This window comes from Haemaphysalis longicornis, unplaced genomic scaffold (genome assembly GCF_048455015.1).
Source record: "Haemaphysalis longicornis isolate Haplotype H1 unplaced genomic scaffold, Haemaphysalis longicornis Haplotype H1 scaffold_1, whole genome shotgun sequence".
NCBI classification, from domain to species: Eukaryota; Metazoa; Arthropoda; class Arachnida; order Ixodida; family Ixodidae; genus Haemaphysalis; species Haemaphysalis longicornis.
In genome coordinates, this window is record NW_027526203.1 from 461,858,450 (window position 1) to 461,876,304 (window position 17,855).

Consider the following 17,855-nt stretch of genomic DNA (forward strand, 5'->3'; position numbering starts at 1 on the left):
AACAGTTTTTCTTTAATTCCCCGAACAGAGTCATTAGTGGTGCCTCTGCCAATTTTCTATTGTCGGTAAAAGCTATAGCAAACTAAGGGGGACTGTTAGGTTGCAAAACAAATTGTGCTTCGTCTCCCTTTTTCCTTTGTCTGTCATTTTCCTCTGCACTATTTTCACCCAAGGTGAATGCCCGTCAACCTGTTTCACTTGCCATCCATTTGCGGTTGAACTTCAAAATAATGCGATAGGGCAACCAACACACGGATATTGTGCAAAAAATTATGCGAGAACAATAGGCCTCTGGTCAGTCATATCGAACTTTTGCACTACCCAGGAATGCTTCAAAGCAGCTTCCATTTTCTTTTTTGGCCGTAGAATTTCTATTGCAACAGCAGACTGGACTGCCCACGTACGACTAGCAAGTAAAACAGCCTAAGTGATATGATGGCAATACATGAAATTGACTTTGCAGCTTTTTGGCATTTTGCACCATCTCCAATTGGTTTGTCATGGGCCTGTTCATGATCAACACAGTAGTGCAGTAACCCCCCCCCCCCCCCCCTTCCCACCCTCCCTCCTACTCTCCCAACATCTCAGAAACATTGTTAGCCAACTTAAGTTGCCAAATTCCAGTTGAATAATTTCACGGCCTAAATTTGCAGTGTCAGTAGCAAGAACTGAACTCGCAGGTGCATTACCCTACAAGTGTACATCCGAAACAACCTGGGTTTTCAAATCCCCAATCCTCACTCCCATCACATTGCCCTTCATATTGTTCTCATTCACATTGCCTTTCCATCTGCATCTCGTAGGATGGCACCACACTGATTCATAGTACCCATGAGATAGCATAAAACTTTGATTGGTCAAGTGCAGAGAAAGGCAGTGCAGTCGGCTAAAAGCCACCATGAGCAGAGCACTCACCTGCTGGACGACAATGCTGACACTAGGTCCTTTGTCTCAAATTCAGCAGGAAAGTTGTAGAGCTCAAGAATGTGCCCATACTCTGAAAATGTGCCACCCACGCTGTCACACGTCTCTGCAGAGGCTCATGCAGCAATGAAAGCCAAGTACGAACCTGACGCAGTGAGGTCGGGCATGCGAGGTTCAAACTTGGTGTAGTCGAGCTGCGCCTCATGCACCTTTATTTCACCCAAGGCCTTGGTGATCTGAAGAATTAAATAATAGCCAAGAAAGGTAAGGGACACAAAGCTCTACCTTTCTGTATGCTTGCGGATAACCTTGGTGCAGCCGTACCAAGGGTTTGTCAGCACGTCATACTGCACTTTGCCTGTTGCAAAGGGAGGTGGCACGCTTACATGAAGAATCGTTCAATTGTTTTAAAGATGTTATAAAAACACCCCCACCACATGCCTTTTTCTTTTTTGCTTCACAAGTTACTGCTGAACCATTCCAAGCAATAAGCATCAAACAGTCTCATCATTTTAATGACCACAAAACTTCACTTATGCCTAGTCATAGCAGCAACAACACTCTCAAACACTTCGCTTTCCACTGTCACTTTACGTGGTCACTGCTTTGCTACAAAAAAATGCATGGCTGCATTACGGCAAAAACTAAAAGGCATCTACATACAGTAAAACTTCCCTTCAGAGCACATTTAACAAAAATTAACTCTTCTGAAATCCCCCGCCGACACTGCTTTGCCACCAGTACAAAAATGTTTTGGTTGAACCAGTTTTCTTTTTACAGGAAATTTCAATTCAAGTAATTTTTTGGTAAAACGCACATCTTCCTCGTGTCACCTGAACAAACACACCTTGGTATTTCCCTCAGATTTTAATTCGGGACGCCGACTGGTGCAATTAATTTCGACCCGCGTGCCACATTTGACCCAGCTTGAAGCTGAAGTCATATCCACACCTAGGGGCCAATGCACGCTTCAGCCAGGGCAGACAACGTTCCAGTTACTATTCGCATAAGCAACAAAATTCGAAGATTAGGCTCTGTGCAATGTGCCATCAATGATGGGAAAGGGTTCGGCACTAAACATATGCACTCAGTCTATAAATACCATTTCGCTGATTGCACTAGTGCAGGAAGCATGAACCCGTCCTTCCCAGCTGCGAAATATGTGAGGAACCTGCTAGATAATGCAAACAATAGCCATAAATATTTTGTTTAAATTCTAAGGTTTCCTTTAGTCTTTTAAAACATACTCTCATGAATTCATTTTAGCTAAGTTTCACTTATACTTTGTTGTTAATACCCACAAGTTCATTTAATTAAGCGTTTCATATCTATCACCTGCATATATAAACATTAGTAAGCCAAAACCACTGAAGCTGCATTTGTTTCAGACAAAGTAAAGCTGTAGAGTTCTTTTTTTGGGGGGCCGGGGGCACTGTCGGATGTTAAAATGAAAAGTCGTCTTGAAAAGTCGTAAAATGAAAAGTCTGAAACAAGTGATGGAAGCCTGTTATCAATGACCCATAGGTAATTTAGCTCTAATACAGGATGTGAACTCGTTTTCATTTCCTGCTGCACTGCTGAATTCACTATACCACCAGCATCACATGGCAAATCTAATGACATTTAGGTTGATACCATGACATGGCAAATATTACCTATGCCATTAGTTTGGTGCTACACAATGACATGTGATGCAAATGGCATTTAGTGACTGAACGAGTCCAGGGGACATTCGCTTTTGAACAGAATGACTAGCCTTAACAGCCTTAACCCATCATTTAATAAACTGAATAGCACTGTGTATAGTATCAGTAGGTAAATATTTTCTCTGCACATTGTTTTTCTATAGAAAAGGAGGCAAACACGCCCGTTCAGCTCCGCTATGTTTGCTGCTACCCAGATTCGGATTTGTTGGTCACTTGTCTTTGCTTACGATGTCCACCTATGTCTCCTGGAGCAGTGATACACTTTTTTAGTTAAAAAAATTTTATTAGTTTCTTGGTTTACAAATATTATAAGGTATAAAAACATTACTTGCAAGTTTACAAGAGTAACTTGCAATTTTGCGAATTTTCAAATTGTCACTGCTATCGTCATCAGATGAAATTTCTTTCGCTGTGTAGAGCTGCAAGGCCAAACCCGATGTGATTTACAGCTATTGCCATTCGCTTTGAACGATATTAGGTTTGCCGTGTGACAGAGATATTAGACATACATTACGTCCTGCAAGAACAGAAAATGCCGAGAACCACACAAGTTAAATACTATCATGCTAGCGCTGGTTCAACTGAAATGTTTGCATTGAAAATTAGCGCTTTGGGAGGATTTTGAATGTTCTCAATTAGAAGTAAATTCTGCTTAAATGACGTTTGTTTAAACATGGTGGTACTGCTTTAAAAGTGGACCTCCAAGCTCACTTACATCCTTTAAAGCTGTGGGATCTACACATTCGCCTGTTTCATCGAAAAGGCTATCCCATGTAGCTTCAGATTCGTCGTTCTTGACTTGACTGCCACCGCCTCCTTCAGGATTTGTGTGCACAGAATCCGACTGCATGAGAGCCACTGGGATTGCAGGTTGAGGCCCCTCGGGTGATGCGGATTTAATCGACTCGCAACTGTTAGCAGCACTCGGGTCAACTTGCAGGCTTGGTCCAGCTTGCAATTTTGGCAACAGGTCGTTCACTTCTTCCGGGCCTCCACTGTCGGCCACGTCAGTCGAAAGCAACAAAGGTGCTTCTGGTGGAATTTCAAGTGCTGTTCCGTAGTCACACACAGAAACACTTTCCTGTGAAAGCGACAGGCAGGCCTGGATTGCACCATCACTGTTCTCAGAATTTGCGCTCGTCGACAGCATGTCACAGTTAGTGTCGATTTCCATGCTGCTGCACTCGAGATCATTGCTGACACCATTCACATCAGCAGCTGGGCCCAACTGAACAGAAAACACCACTTCACTCTGATCTGAACTTGCACCACTGGGACGGATGTCAGCACTTTCACTGGCCTCGCTGTGGGTGACTGCAGTGCGTGTCGCAGCTCCCCGGATTTCTGCGGTTCCCCGCGAAGCCACGGCCTCAGCTTGTTCAGATGCCACAGCACTTTGCAAGGCCTCCGCTCTACGCCCCCTTGGGACATACACCTGCATGTCTGGACGCCTTTGTCGCTGCCTGCATTGAAACAGCAGCATGCGTTAGCCTTGACTATATAACCCACATCTTGAAGTGCAGAGGTGCGCTGCCTGACACGAAACGTAGAACAGGGTGAATAACACAAAAACAGACAAGGTGAGGCGCAATGTTCACCCTGTTCTACGTTTCGTGTCAGGCAGCGCACCTCTGCACTTCAAGATGTTAAAACACCAACTAGCCCACTCCCAAGCCTTGCTGAACCTAATTATATAACCCACACACTGGCCTGGCGTCACATATGGGAGCTGCACTTATAGCTCTACCGAAAAATTTAACAATTCACTCGGCATAACTTCTGCATGACTTTTGCAGGTAACAAGTACAGTTTAAAAGAGCTGGTTGTGCACAATTTAAAGGGAGTAAAGAGGGGAAGAAACAAGTATTTACCTAGTTAAAAGAATACCGACACGAAATTTCAACGCTGAGATAACTATGTAAAAAGCTTCCCTTGTATATGGAGATATCTCCCAGGAAGTTTCAGCCATAACCATTCAGTGTGACATATCCACACGCATATATGCATAACATATATGCACGCACGAGAAATCTCAGAACAAATGCCCGTTCGACATCGGCATCAGCGTAACACGTTGAGCACCTCGCCCGAAACTGCCAATGCCTGGGCTCCCGTGGTGTAGCCAAGGCGCTGGCTGGTGTTGGCATGTGCGGAGTGCTCCACCTTGTGCATCACGTCAAAATTTTGACACTGACATCATGCTTCCCGGGCACGTGTGACCACAACCGGTCTGGACACAAGTGGCATTAAATACCGTGCTTTTTTTAGTCATAACCACATCTAGAAAAACTACTTTGGCATGCTCCTATGGGCCTCTTTCAGTTTTAGCCAGACAATGCAAACCGTAAGCGTTAACGAGAGGTCTGTGCAAGACAAGACTGTTACCGCGCTGGTCTGGGTGCTGCTTGCGCTTGCATCGTCCTGCCTGCAGGATGTGGCTGCCTCACGCAATGCGAAAGAAAATCCACGGGTAGTCCTTGTTCTCTGCAAAGCCGCACAGCTACTTGGCGCACTGCTTCATCTTGACAGTGGCCGGCGTTGAATGCCCTGAAAAGGAAACAATTTAGTGGGGTAACGGATACTATTTGGGTAAAGCATGCAGATAAATGGCGTAATTTACGAAATGAGTCGCGACTTCAGGCACACAACTGTCCTTCGGTAGACCTGCTTTCCCACGGAGAAACTGCAGAGCTCTTGGAAATTTTCCTCAACAACCTTGTGGGTCAGGAACCTTTCGCGTTTATGCAGGATTGGAAATAACAGCACACTAAAAAAGGAAAGAAGAGAAGGAACCAAATGATCACATCAAATCGTCGACCACCATTAAAATCGCGTGTCATAACTTTTACTTAGAAGACGGCACATGCCTAACAATGGGCTTCCTAGAGTAACCAGTCTTAAAGTCCCTCCACAAGCTCTCGTCGGTGGACGTGATGGAGAGGTTTGAACAAATCCGCGGGCAGTCCCAAGACTTCCAGCGAACGCCACACAACTACGCGTCCCGGCCGAACGCGGCGCGAGCATTCACTGATAATCGAAGATGCCTAATTGACGCACACAGTTCCACGTAAAGACAGTGTGACACAACACCCTAATTACACACAGAGGGTATGACAGGGGAAGGCACTTCGCACAAACGCGAAATAACTTGAGCGAAAACGAACATATTTACACATTACCTGTTTTGAACATCGCCTTGCATAAAATTCGTTATTTCAGCCAAGACCGTTCGCTCAAAGACTTGCTTTTGCTCGTCGACTGTCTACGTGTAACAATACATTATTCATAAAGGTCAGAAATCAACATAAATCGTTGCAAGAGCACACAAACTTTTCAAGCGTCGCACTAACCTGCAACTCCTGGGCCGCCATTTTGGATTTATTAACCGGAAGCCGTGCCGTCAGGCCAAGTAAGAAAAGCAAGCGCCGCTTCGCAGCCGTGTTTGGAAGTAAGATCAGTAAGATCACTTACCTTTGTTTTCTTTCTTTTTTGTTTCTAATGCGCGCAATTTTTGTGAAAGTTTTAATAAAGTTGATTCTCTAATGGTGACTGGAGTAGGCATGGTAAATGCCTATTCTCTTGCTCCGCTTGTTTAGCTTTCTGGTTTTCGTGTTTCCCGTTTCCCCCCTTGTTTGAATTTTAAGGTTCTGCCATGGAGGATGGGTTCTGCTTACTGAGTTACTGACATGGAGGAAAGAAAAGCTTAGGAGAGGCCCTGACGTCACACCCAGCGCAGCCGGAAACGCCATTTCTGTAAGTCGAATGGCGACCCATTGGCCCTCCATGCCATTGGCGGACCCTTTTTGCCTCTCTCTCTCGGTGCACCTTCTCCGCCTCCTCCGTCCTGTATGACGCCTCTCTTGTCGTCTGCATCTGCCAGCGCCGAGCCGGCGGAAATCAGCTGATAGGCAGGTAGAAGGCCGTTTTGCAGCGCGTGACCGTGAACCTAAACGCGCGGTTACACTGTTACACGTCTTCAGTGTGGCCGCAGCAGGTTTGCGAAGCGGCTCGCTCTATCAATGCCGCAATGCTCGGTGCCAGGCTGCAAGTCGCGATCGGTACCCAAGGAATTGGGCGTCACTCTCCACCGGTTAGTGCATCATTCCGCTGACAAGTATTGCTGTACATTGGTGTGCATTCATCCTTTGTTTGCAATCGCCGCCGTTTATAGGTTCCCAAGCGATGGAGAACGCCGCAAACAGTGGGCGAACGCCGTGCGGCTACCGGACTGGAAAGTGCCCAAGTTTGCGTTGCAGTTTCACTGGCAATCCCAGAGATGACTAGTCAATTAAACGGCCGTTCTATATATATTGGTAAGCAGTACTTCATGCAGATTTCACGCTAAAAAATTGTGGAATGTTTTTACCGTTGTTCGCGTGCCTTCGATATAATTTTTTGCGAAGGAGGAGGAGGAGGAGGAGGCAAAACGTTTTATTGAGTAATAAAAAATGAGAGGGTGGGTGGCGTCAATAAACTTTTTTTCGCCAAGTTTCAACTTGTCTCAGTGTCAATAAATTCAAGGTGATATCAGTTGAAAACGTTCATACACTAACCTCGCAGTATGAAGCGTTGAAAAGCGAAATCCAGAGCGAGACCACAAAAAGATCCAGATTCCAGATCCAGCACTCTTCCAGTCAACAGACGGATACCTACTAAGGTAATAGGACGATGGAATTATATCAACTGGGAATCTACCTTGTAACAGTTGCAAAGGCATTGCCGGCCTAGCAAACTATATATTGCAGCGGCGATAACCCAAAAAATGAGTTGCGAATCGTTCGGTTGCAAGTCGCCTGCGTACTGCACACCGTGTATCACTTCCCGAAAATCTACCTGACGGGTGTCCGCGCGTACGACGGGACGGCGCGTTCACGACATCTGCACTTCAATAGGCGCGTCGTGATCGCGACCGGAGCAAAAGCTTGACGCGGTACAAGGTGCACTTGCAAGTAGAAATTAAATGACATATTCACTTCGGCGCAGCTGTCGCAACTCGCAGCATCCTTTTCGAGTTCCGCAAGACCACAGCGCAGCAAAGCGAAGCAGCAATCTTCGCAATCGGACGACAAGGCAGGCGCTGCCTTTCCTCCATGACTGGCGAACGGCGGGCGGGCTGTTGCTAGGACGCCGTTGCTAACGAGACTTCCAATGGCCGCCGAAAACACGTGACTTCCTCCACACTTTTGCCAATGCGCGGGGATAGCTGGGGGCCTCTCCTAAGCTTTTTTTTCCTCCATGGTTACTGACGTGTTGGATTTGCGACGCATGCATGCGCATGCGACATTCGCAGGCAGACTAGTTCGTACAAACTTTGAGCGGTCTACTGTGCAACTGTGCACGTCTGCATGGTTCGGGTCATGAAGATTCGCTAAACCTTTTAACTATGTTTCGGCTACGTGACCGGTCTGCCATTTGGCGTACCACTTGCGGCCACCGACGCGTCATTTGCTGCCCATTGACAAGTGAGAGCTATGAAGCTAAGTTACGACCTCGTGGCCTGTGTATTGACGTGCTTGCTGATCGACCACGTACTCGATTTCGTGAATTGGCACGCTGGGAATCAACATGAACATGCAGGAGCACATCCCAGGCACATTCCGGACGAGCTGTCAAGTTCTGTGTGGTGCCGTGGTCCCAGCCATGTCGCGCGAACGTGCACTTTCAAAAACCTGTACTATCGGGGAGACACCGGAGACTTCGTTTTTCTTCACGGCGCGGGAACAACTCTTGTGGGCGACCTAAACGGAAGGAACGATCCTGCACTCACCGACCTGTCGTCTGTGAGCGACCATGGGGCGTTCTATTTCAAGTTTGTGGACTTGCCGGAATCGGCGATCTCGCAGCATCCCATTGTGGTTGTGCACACCGAAACGCTCGTAATGAGCCGCTTCAACCCCGACAACCTTATGCACGTGCTACACGATGACCTCATTCCGATATTCTCTACAGTCCGCGAGCTGCGTAGCTGTAGCAGTAGCGAGGAGATACAAAACTGCCTGAACAATTTGACTCTTTTCTTGACCGATAAAAGGCAAAAAGGTCCGTACTGGCAGCTGTACAGAACCCTCGTGAAGAACCAAAGAATCCTGCGGCGCGGGGAAATGAGCGAATGGTACCGCTTCAAAAGGGCCATTGTTGGTTTGCGTAAAGACAGCACGTGGTACCAGTATGGATTTACAGTGCCTCAAGGTCCCCTCTATGCACACACCAAAACAGCAGGGTCAGAGGTTCAAACTTTCGTCAAATTCTTTCTTCATGCCTTAAATGTGCCAGTGACATTACAGGCAAACAGGCGTGCACTAATAATATCAAGAACTAAAAACAGACTTATCACCAACATAGATGAACTGGTGCACATGGTGCAAGAGCACACAGACCTTGAGCCTTTAGTTGTCGACCTTGAGGGCGCGCCTTTACATTCCGTAGTGATGATGTTGAGGGAGACGAGACTACTCGTGGGCATGCACGGCTCGGCACTGATACTGCTCATGTTCTTGCAGCCAGGCTCAGCCGTATTGGAAATGTTCCCATATGGCATTAATCCCGACAATTACACGCCATACAAAACCCTGGCTCATCTTCCCGAAATAAACGTGGCCTATGCGGCATGGCGAAATACTGACAAGCAGAAAGCTGTGTTTCACCCAGAGTACGAACCACAGTTTGGAGGAATACACCACCTGCCATTGGAAACACAGGAGCAAATCCTCCAAGTTGATGAAGTTTCGCCGCACCTCTGCTGCGAAAACCCCAACTGGCTTTTTCATATCTACCAAGACACGGCGGTCGACGCATCAGTTGTGCCGCTGCTTAACAAGTTGACTGCCCATCACATTCCCGGTGAAAGCAATTCACTCCAGCCCAACATGTTCCCAGGACCTGTTGTGGACTTGAAATGTGAAATTCGCCACCTTTTTAATGAGAGCAAGCAGCTGGCTGTTTCCTGGGTGCAGCCGTGGAATTTAGTGTACATTGGTTTTAAGCAGTGTCAATACGAAGTATGGCTGCAAAGTGGTGCTGGAGTTGAAAAGATTGAAACAGATTCAACTGTGTTGGTTAAAAATACCACTGAACGTGCCTTTTATCTGTGGGTAAAAGCAGTTTGCAATGGACATTCTGGCAGCTTTAATGCAGTTCCTCCCAGCTGTGAGAGCACAAACTCCCAGTATTGACACACTGGCTGCCACAGCTAGCATTTTCTTTAGTGATGCAATGCACTTATGGCTACAAAACTATACCCCTGGTCAACCAAATTAGTTTCCCAACCTATAAGCTATGACACACTTTCTGTAAAACGAGCATAGCAGCTCCTGCAAGCTACAGAGGATAAAACCGCAAATGCATACAAGAGAACATTATCATAACACCTAATAAAGCTTGCAAGTCCCACTTTTTGTCCTTCAAGCTCGCTTGTTGCAGTGTGTTTTAAGATTTGTTTTCCTCTATCGGCAAAATGGGCCTTGTGTGCCTGTCATGCAAAGGTGCATAAGCACGCTGCAGAGCGGACCACTTGTTTTCGGCGATGAGAAATCTCGAAGTTCCGCACACCATGCTTGACCACATCATATTCCCAAACAGGCATCGGATACTGCTCAGAGAGGTGCTGTGCCTACTTATTAGCTCCCCTAAGACACTGAACTCGCAGACTTCAGATGAAGGAGCGGCTCGGATGCAGAAATTGCCGGCATATCGCCTATGCCAACAACTGACCAGCCTAAAATTCCTAGGGACGTTAAACAGAAATGTCCGAATGAAAAAGTGAATGTACACTAACTAAATTGTGTCCCTATCCGGAAGGCAGACTGGCTAAAATGTTGTCCATTAAAGCCATTTTCATTTCTTGCGTGCTGTACTGTGCGGTGTTTCTTCCTCCAAAGGCGTTCGTCCAAGAAAACCCAGACACCGTCTTCTTGAATCGTGGCGATGAAAACTGCTTTATAAAAAACAATAGTGGCATTGGGAAACGCCCCCCCACCACCGGCATCACCAGCGGCCCCCCTTTTTCTTTTTCTTCTTCTGGGCAGGCAGGGGCCTCTGTTGCCTGGGGCCCTGCTGCTGCGCCTGGCCGCCGGGAGATGAGTGGGCCGCTGCTGGGCTGGGCAGGGGCGTTGTTCGCTGGGTCATGTCCCTGCACAAGCAGTCCCACCCACCGGGGTCAGCACCACCGCAGTGCACCACAAAGACAGGCCACCACTCCTGACCACAAGTCCTGGCTGGCCCACTGCTCAGTGATGCAGGCCTTTCGAGGCACAGCCTCCAGTGGCTAAAATTGTTTCGTTAGCACCCGGCAACACATTTCTTGTGGCCACAGAGAACAAAGCATTGGTCCCCAGCACCACCACAGAATGCATCCAAGAGTGGTACAGCAGCCTACAGCAGCGTCACCTATTGTGCAGCGCTACAACTTGTCGCGAGCTGCCGTCATGTGGCTTAACCTTAGGCTTTCACTCTCACACTGCGCTCCGGCACGATCAAATGGGGCAGGAAAAAAGGCCTTGTTCTTTGCTGCCATGTGTTTTCTTACTGCTGCAAGATCGGCAAGCCATGATGATTTTTTTTCCCACCTGGAGCTTTTAGCAAGCTATGAAAACACGAAAACCAATTATCAACAAGTAATTCGACTCGCTTTAGAAGCAGTAGGGTGTGGCTTCAATCCCCAGAACTTGTACACTGTCAAATGCCCTTTATTTTTCAGGTCTGGGTAAGGGTGCCCACACATGCACTCACAAAAATTTCATGGATTTGGTACTGCTGCAGTGTAACCTCACAACAATCTGTTTACAAAAGATATTCGGATACAGCATACTGATTTACCGTGTTTGGTTCGTATTCCTATCTATGCGATTGATTAAACTTCTTTTACTGCGGATTCTGTTACAACGTACATTAGTATACAACAGACTAGTGTAAAAGGTTAGGAAGTCTATCTTTGCACCCTTAGGGCGGACTTTTGAAATTGGGAAAACCTGTATTTCATACGTTTACAGTGTTGGCATTTACAGTTTACAACAGTGATCAAACAAAAACAATTTGGAACAACTAAATATAATTGCGAATTAGTAGAAGCAAGACTTTTCGCTTGCCAAAAACTAGCACTGTAGAAGAGACGCTGAAGACAAAACCGAAGTTGGTCTAAATAGAGTGATTGGCATCCGCAGAAAATGTATATACCAGTCTCGGGGCCAGTACCTTGAAAATAATTGCGTAAATAATCAAAATGTGAAGCTATCAGTCGCCCAGCAGAGATGAAGTAAACAATAACTGAGTGGATGTGCCAAGATTCACGCGACGAACAACAGAACGAGAACTGCGCACACACGCTCTCAAAGAAACAAATAAAATCTTCCTTTGCATGTTCACTTTCATAAGTCATAAACAATTATAAATGTGCAGTTATAATCAAGCCATGCCGACATTCACAAGCTGCCAAGCCACGGTGCCGGTGGCGGTTGCGATGGTTATTGCAGGTTGGGCGAAGTCACATCTGCTATCTCATTGTTTACATCATGGCAGCAAGTAGCGTGTTGGCCTTCCACGGTTCCGCTCTTCTGTGGACAGTAATTTGCGTCTGATAAAACAAGTTTGTTGCTCCCTCACGTAGCGCTGTCTGCCCAAATGAAGTTTCGCACCCACGCCGGTGGTGGCTGAAGCTGTGCGTGTGTTGTGGTCGTGTTCAGTTTGCAATAAAATTCGATGGCACGCTCCTGCGGGTGGAACTGTGTTTACTACGCTGGAATCATCACTAGCGGCAATTCGACCCCACGCTGGGTATGTGCGCAAGTTTCTTTAAAAACCTTCTCAGCTTGCGCCGGAATGAAGTGACTTGTTTGTCCCCGTAAATCGCAAGATGTGAGTGCTACCCTTGCGGCGAACAGGAGGCAATCGATCGCCTGTTAATTTCGTGCTTCAGCCTCAAACCACATGCTTCGATGATGTGTTTGTTCAAAACCATTTCTTGATTGTCTCGAAGTTGAATAAAATGTGTGCGTCAAACCTGGTCTTTCCATTCAGGGCGTTGTGTGCTGCTATCCTTTCACTACCATGTGTACTCAGGTAAAATGATATTTTTACCATGTTATGCATGTTTTTCATTCCATACCAGTGCCAAGGCATTTGTTAGTAGTGGTTTGGGTGCTCGTAAAAGCTCTAGGCACACTTCTGGCAGGTAGGCTAATAGGAAATTTGCTTCGCAAAACATTCAACAGATGGCACAATCATTACCATATCGCGACAGAAAAAATTTAGCGTTGCACGCTGTTACAAGTTAAACTAACAGATGGCGCCCAGTTGTTACGCCAAATGCACCGAAGCGACTAAAACCCGAATATCAATCACGAGAATGCAAATCAGAACAACTCCCATGTCGTCGTTCTTGCTGCAGTTGCACTGTCCACTAGACACTTTGTATGTAAAGTAGAAGGCTGCGCGGAACATTCACATTGTTTAACCACCATCTTGCCTCCCGTGTGGCACCAAGATTGACGCACAGAGAGTGGCAGGTAACGAAGTGTGGGGCGAGCAAGCTGTTTTGTCATATGCACCAAGTGAGTGACCGTTGGCCCCTGCGGCCGCGATGGTTCACTCGGTAAGTTTTACTTTTTCTGCTAGACCACACCGTTGTCTCGCTCACTTCCAGCAACCGTTGACGTCACGCGAAACGTCTTGAAAGGGCGCAAGAAATGAAATGCATCTGTCAATTGCTAATTTCTCGGCAATTAAAGCATCTTTCGCCGCCGAATAAACGCCGAGAGGGCTTCCGGGCAGATGAACTTTCGTCTGCGCCCAACTTGCTATTTGCCTTCAGTCTCCCTTTAAGTGCACGCAGTCATGCACTTGCGGTAGTTGTAAGTATCATGTCCAGGCAGTTAAGAGGTAGGAGTTTTAATTTAACAATGTTGGAACAACAGATCAGATCAGATGTTTATATGTAAAAGATACCATAGTTGACAAAAAAAAAATGTATGTAAGCCCCTATACAATACAGATGTCTAAATCACCAAGCTTAGCGACAGGACCTTTACTTCCACTTCACTTACCGTAAAGTTCCAAAGGAATGCGCCCATCCAAAGTACAGAGATATCAAGTGAAAAATATGGGATGGACAAACTTTCAGGTCAAGTGCGAAAAACTACAAAAAAGTGATTGCATCGCCAACCACAATTGCAGAGAAAAATACGAGAAGGATGAACTTCAGGTCAAGTGCAGAAAAGACAAATAAGTGACCGCACCAACACATTAACAGATGATTCACGTTTATTTTGTTCACTTATAGGTGCAAAAGTAATCTATTTTATGGAGTGGGTGATATTTGGGGTCTTCTAGTAAATTGAATATTTCACAACTAAAGGGGTTTGGGCGATGTTTCGGGGGAGGGTGTTCTCTGGGAACTTTACGGTATATTCATGTGGAGACGATGAGAAGGCATTTGTAGGTCGAAGTGAAACAGTAGTACTAATGGTATGGGTGAATGAAAAGATGAAGAGGGTGCCATACAGCAGGAGCGCAGCAAATGTAAGAAGACTCGTCCGTGTGATTTAGTGAGGTGCTTCAGAGCGTCACAGAAGGATGAAACCACCAAAAAAACCCAAGTCATTCTGAAAATTTGTCGGCCTTAAATGCCAACCTGTTTCAGTGTTAACTGAATCTTGAGAAATGACCAGTATACTTTTATTGTTTGTTTCGTGTTAACAGTTGAAAATACCGAACTCGTGTTATAACAGACTTCCCCTACGATTCCATCAGTCTGTAGTAACAGTATTTGGATTGCTCATACTTCTTTTACAGCATACTGAAATCGTAATCCCTATCATAGTCTGTTGTAACGATGTTATACTGTATATTTATTTACTTATTCCTACAATACTCACAGTGCCTGATGCATTACAGTGGGGGTGCAGGTATTTGATGCTTAAAATGTAAATCGTCAAGGTAGGGTATTTGTTGCCTATTAGCAATTAAAATGCGAGATGCCCAGTATCTCAACAGCTTTCAATGCGAAAGAGCAGTGACAGATTGGAAGCCACTCCTGCCGTAATCCAGCATGCGGTACCAAAAACCGCCTCCTCCCTCCTAAAGTTTCTCCGCTTGATTGCTCACTTGCGCTTGTGATGCCGTGGAGTGGCAACTCCTAAATGCTTCTTTTTCTGTACTTATGGCCCATCTAGTGTTGTTTTTACGTTGTTACTGACACTCAGTGGCCATGAGCATTGCAAAGGACACCACCTAGCACCACACTGACGTGCACGCACACACACACACACACACAAAAAAACAATGAAAGCCAGCTGCACCCGTCTTCCTCAAGATGCATGGGGAGATTGTAATGAGTCAATGCCCAATGCTTATAACAATAAAAAAATACCGGAACAGCTAATGGGGATTAGACGTAGCAGAGATTCCACCCACCCTTCCGAGGTTGTTCCCACGGCTCCCTGCGTGCCTTTCCCTGGAACAAAAGAACTGAGTGTCACAAAACCACGCACCAATGAAACACACAACAGCTGGCTGATTACAGCAGCAACGCCTACTGAGCAGGGAGGGCAACAAGGCTGGGTCAGTTGGCGAGGCTTCATCTGAGATCAGCACAATGACAGATGAAGGCACGAGAAGAACACAGATGAGCTGGCACCTTGGACCTGAAACAACTGCTGCCGGTGCTTATACATAGCAAAACGAAATTGATATTATTCCTTGTTTGTACAGTCGACCCCGTTTATATTAGAACTTGGATATTTCAAATCACTGCTCGTACTGAAAGTATTAAAACCTCAACAACGGGTATGTTAAGTGTAGACCTTGCGCACAAGCAGCCATATCAAACTCAGATCATTGGATGTTCAATATAACAAATGGCGAGTCAAGCACCTCGAATAGCGTGGCACCCAAACATGTGATGTCATTTTTTTGATTATCTAAAGCAGCGAAGCCCGATTTACACATGACCTTAGTTAGCAGTGTGGCTTATATTTTGACAGCTCTTTGACAGCAGGCTACTTTGTAAAACCAGTTGAGGGTGGGGAAGAAGTGAATGTTGCCTCTTGCATGCTAGTGTTACCAGCAGAGACTTTGCTCATTTCCCTGGTCTTGCCTTCCATTCATCGGAGGCCTCAATCTTTGAGAACGACTCCTTCCTCGCACCATGAATCTCCAGCAACCAAGGAGCAAAGGATTTTGTTCCTTTACCTGAGCTGCAAATGGTCCTGGTAGATAACTTTCAAAGTTTCCGCATCCCTAATCAGTTGCCCTTTAAGCCACCGACAGTTCACATAGCATTGCCTAGGCTGGGTACTTTTCCCCCAATTCTTTACCCTATCAAAACTGCACTTCCAAGGTCAACATGGTGTGCATCTACGGCACTGGGCCGCAGATGCACACCAAGTGCTCTTTTTGTTTGCCATGTTTTAGTGCAGAGCATTACTTGGCTCATTATGAAAAATCTCGTTGCATCACAACCCCATGGCAAAAAAAACATCATAAATTTCCACTGACTGCGACGTGTCGCGGCTTTATTAGGCGCTGCCTTTGGAGGCCGTTCACTAGATGGCACACGCTGGCCTAGGGCGCACAGTTTTAACCTAAGTTAGAGAAGCACAACAATGCACACGTGGTTTCACGCTGCCTCATAGGCAGCGTGCAACCACGTGCAACCAGGGAGAGCTGGCCTGAGGCCGCTGTCGCACTACACTCTGCAACACAACTTGGTGACAAGTAATGCTCTAAAGGTAAAGTGGCTAGCTGGGCAAAGTGGTACATATTCATATTGTAAATGCAGCACAAAAAAACAAGACACAAAGGAAGACAGGCAGGACAGCACTTGTCCTGCTGCCTTCCTCTGTGTCGTGTTTTTGAGCTGTATTTATATATGAAGTGAAGCTCTCACATTTACACGATGACATCTCAAGGATGGCTTATGTGCCCCATGAGTTTGTGTTTTCTTCTGTTTTGCTTCTCTGTTCCACGATTTGTGCCTCAATACTGAAAACTTCCTTGGAACATGCGAGTGTTCATATTAGTAATCTATACTAGTGAAATTCTGAATACCAAAATACCTACATATGAAACCATTCTCCCACCCCTTGCATTTGATATATATAGGATTACTGTATATGGTCTTGTTTTCACAGTTGCCCTTTTTTGTGCTTTATTTGAATTCATGCAGTTAGTGATTGTGCGTGCCAAATTCCTCTGGTTACATACAAACCATGAAAGGGTTCCTTACCTATGGCACTGCTGGCTGCTCTTCTATCCTTGCGTTTTTTGAAAGTAGAACGCTCTCGCCGTGGGAGCCACCGCTCAGGATCGGGGTCTACATTTGGATCGTAGTTCTTGGGCAATTTGCCTGCAAAGCACAAGATCTGCACATTGCAAGCTTGCACAACTCATTCTTGTTTCCTGATGGTTGAAAAGCAGCAAGAATGCTGCTATGTTTGCCTGGAATGCAAGTTTCTTGGCAAGAAGCATTTTTTCTGGAGAATAAGAGTGAAAGCAGTGTTCATTTGAAAAATAGGTTCAAAGAAAAGAAAATGCCAAAAAGAGCATGAAATGGCAGAAGAGTCCACAATTCCAAGAATAAGACTCACAACCACAATTTTCCCACGTGACATTCTAGGGTCGAGACGAACCACTGCTCGAATCTGTGCTGCACAGCTCTTGCACTCTGGTCAGTTCACCTGGCAATCAATCTTGCATCACAGGTGGCTGATAGGAAGAGTGCTTGGGATGTCCAGGCAATCAGGGCACATGCATTAGTGAGCCATCAGTGCTGCTTTAAAAAAAGATTCCCTATGTGCTAGCATGAAACCATCTATACGCACATGCCTTATCAATACTTGAATTTGGTGTGAACTCCACCTGTTTTCGTTTCTTCGATTTTTGTTTTCCTACTCGTCACATGTACATAAATACTATCTATATCATTTGTTGTATTGCGCTGGTTAAAACATAAGACGGACTAAAAAAGACACATACACTTGGCGTATAGACTGCACATGTGTATGTGCCCTTTTTAGTCCATCTTGTGTCTTAACCAGCGCAATCCCACCAACAATAAATAACCAACTAGCCCGCCAACAGGTGTTACTCAATCTATAATAGCGATTTTCTAAACAAACTTTGTTGTAAGTTCACACTGCATCTAGTGTCATTTTTGATTTGATTGATTGATTGTAGGGTTTAACGGGCCGACGCAACGCAGGCGATGAGGCGCGCCGTAGTGGAGGGCTCCGG

At 45.9% G+C, this 17,855-nt stretch overlaps 3 protein-coding genes across 4 annotated transcripts in view; 1 reads left to right on the plus strand and 2 right to left on the minus strand.

Moving 5' to 3' along the window:
• Window positions 1–6,043, minus strand: part of LOC144156152 (R3H and coiled-coil domain-containing protein 1) — a 20,819-nt gene extending 14,776 nt beyond the window's left edge. The window contains exons 1-7 of one of the 2 annotated variants that reach the window (XM_077687988.1): window positions 5,981–6,043; window positions 5,810–5,892; window positions 5,251–5,397; window positions 5,016–5,177; window positions 3,346–4,093; window positions 1,070–1,160; window positions 916–997 (exon numbers count right to left, since the gene is read on the minus strand). In XM_077687988.1, the coding sequence (XP_077544114.1) occupies window positions 916–997; window positions 1,070–1,160; window positions 3,346–4,093; window positions 5,016–5,177; window positions 5,251–5,397; window positions 5,810–5,892; window positions 5,981–6,001 (1,334 nt within the window). In that variant the 5' untranslated portion in view covers window positions 6,002–6,043. The other variant, XM_077687991.1, reaches the window with a different exon arrangement.
• Window positions 6,044–7,848: 1,805 nt separating this feature from the next.
• LOC144156151 (protein O-linked-mannose beta-1,4-N-acetylglucosaminyltransferase 2-like) lies at window positions 7,849–10,473 on the plus strand. Its single transcript, XM_077687987.1, has one exon. The coding sequence runs from the start codon at window positions 8,102–8,104 to the stop codon at window positions 9,800–9,802; it is 1,701 nt and encodes a 566-aa protein (XP_077544113.1). The 5' UTR covers window positions 7,849–8,101; the 3' UTR covers window positions 9,803–10,473.
• A 64-nt stretch (window positions 10,474–10,537) lies between these two features.
• Srp72 (signal recognition particle 72) overlaps window positions 10,538–17,855 on the minus strand; it is a 37,330-nt gene continuing 30,012 nt past the window's right edge. The window contains exons 15-17 of the mRNA XM_077687986.1: window positions 16,849–16,968; window positions 15,036–15,075; window positions 10,538–10,758 (exon numbers count right to left, since the gene is read on the minus strand). Of these exons, the coding sequence (XP_077544112.1) occupies window positions 10,614–10,758; window positions 15,036–15,075; window positions 16,849–16,968 (305 nt within the window). The 3' untranslated portion in view covers window positions 10,538–10,613. The remainder of the gene's footprint in view (window positions 10,759–15,035; window positions 15,076–16,848; window positions 16,969–17,855) is intronic.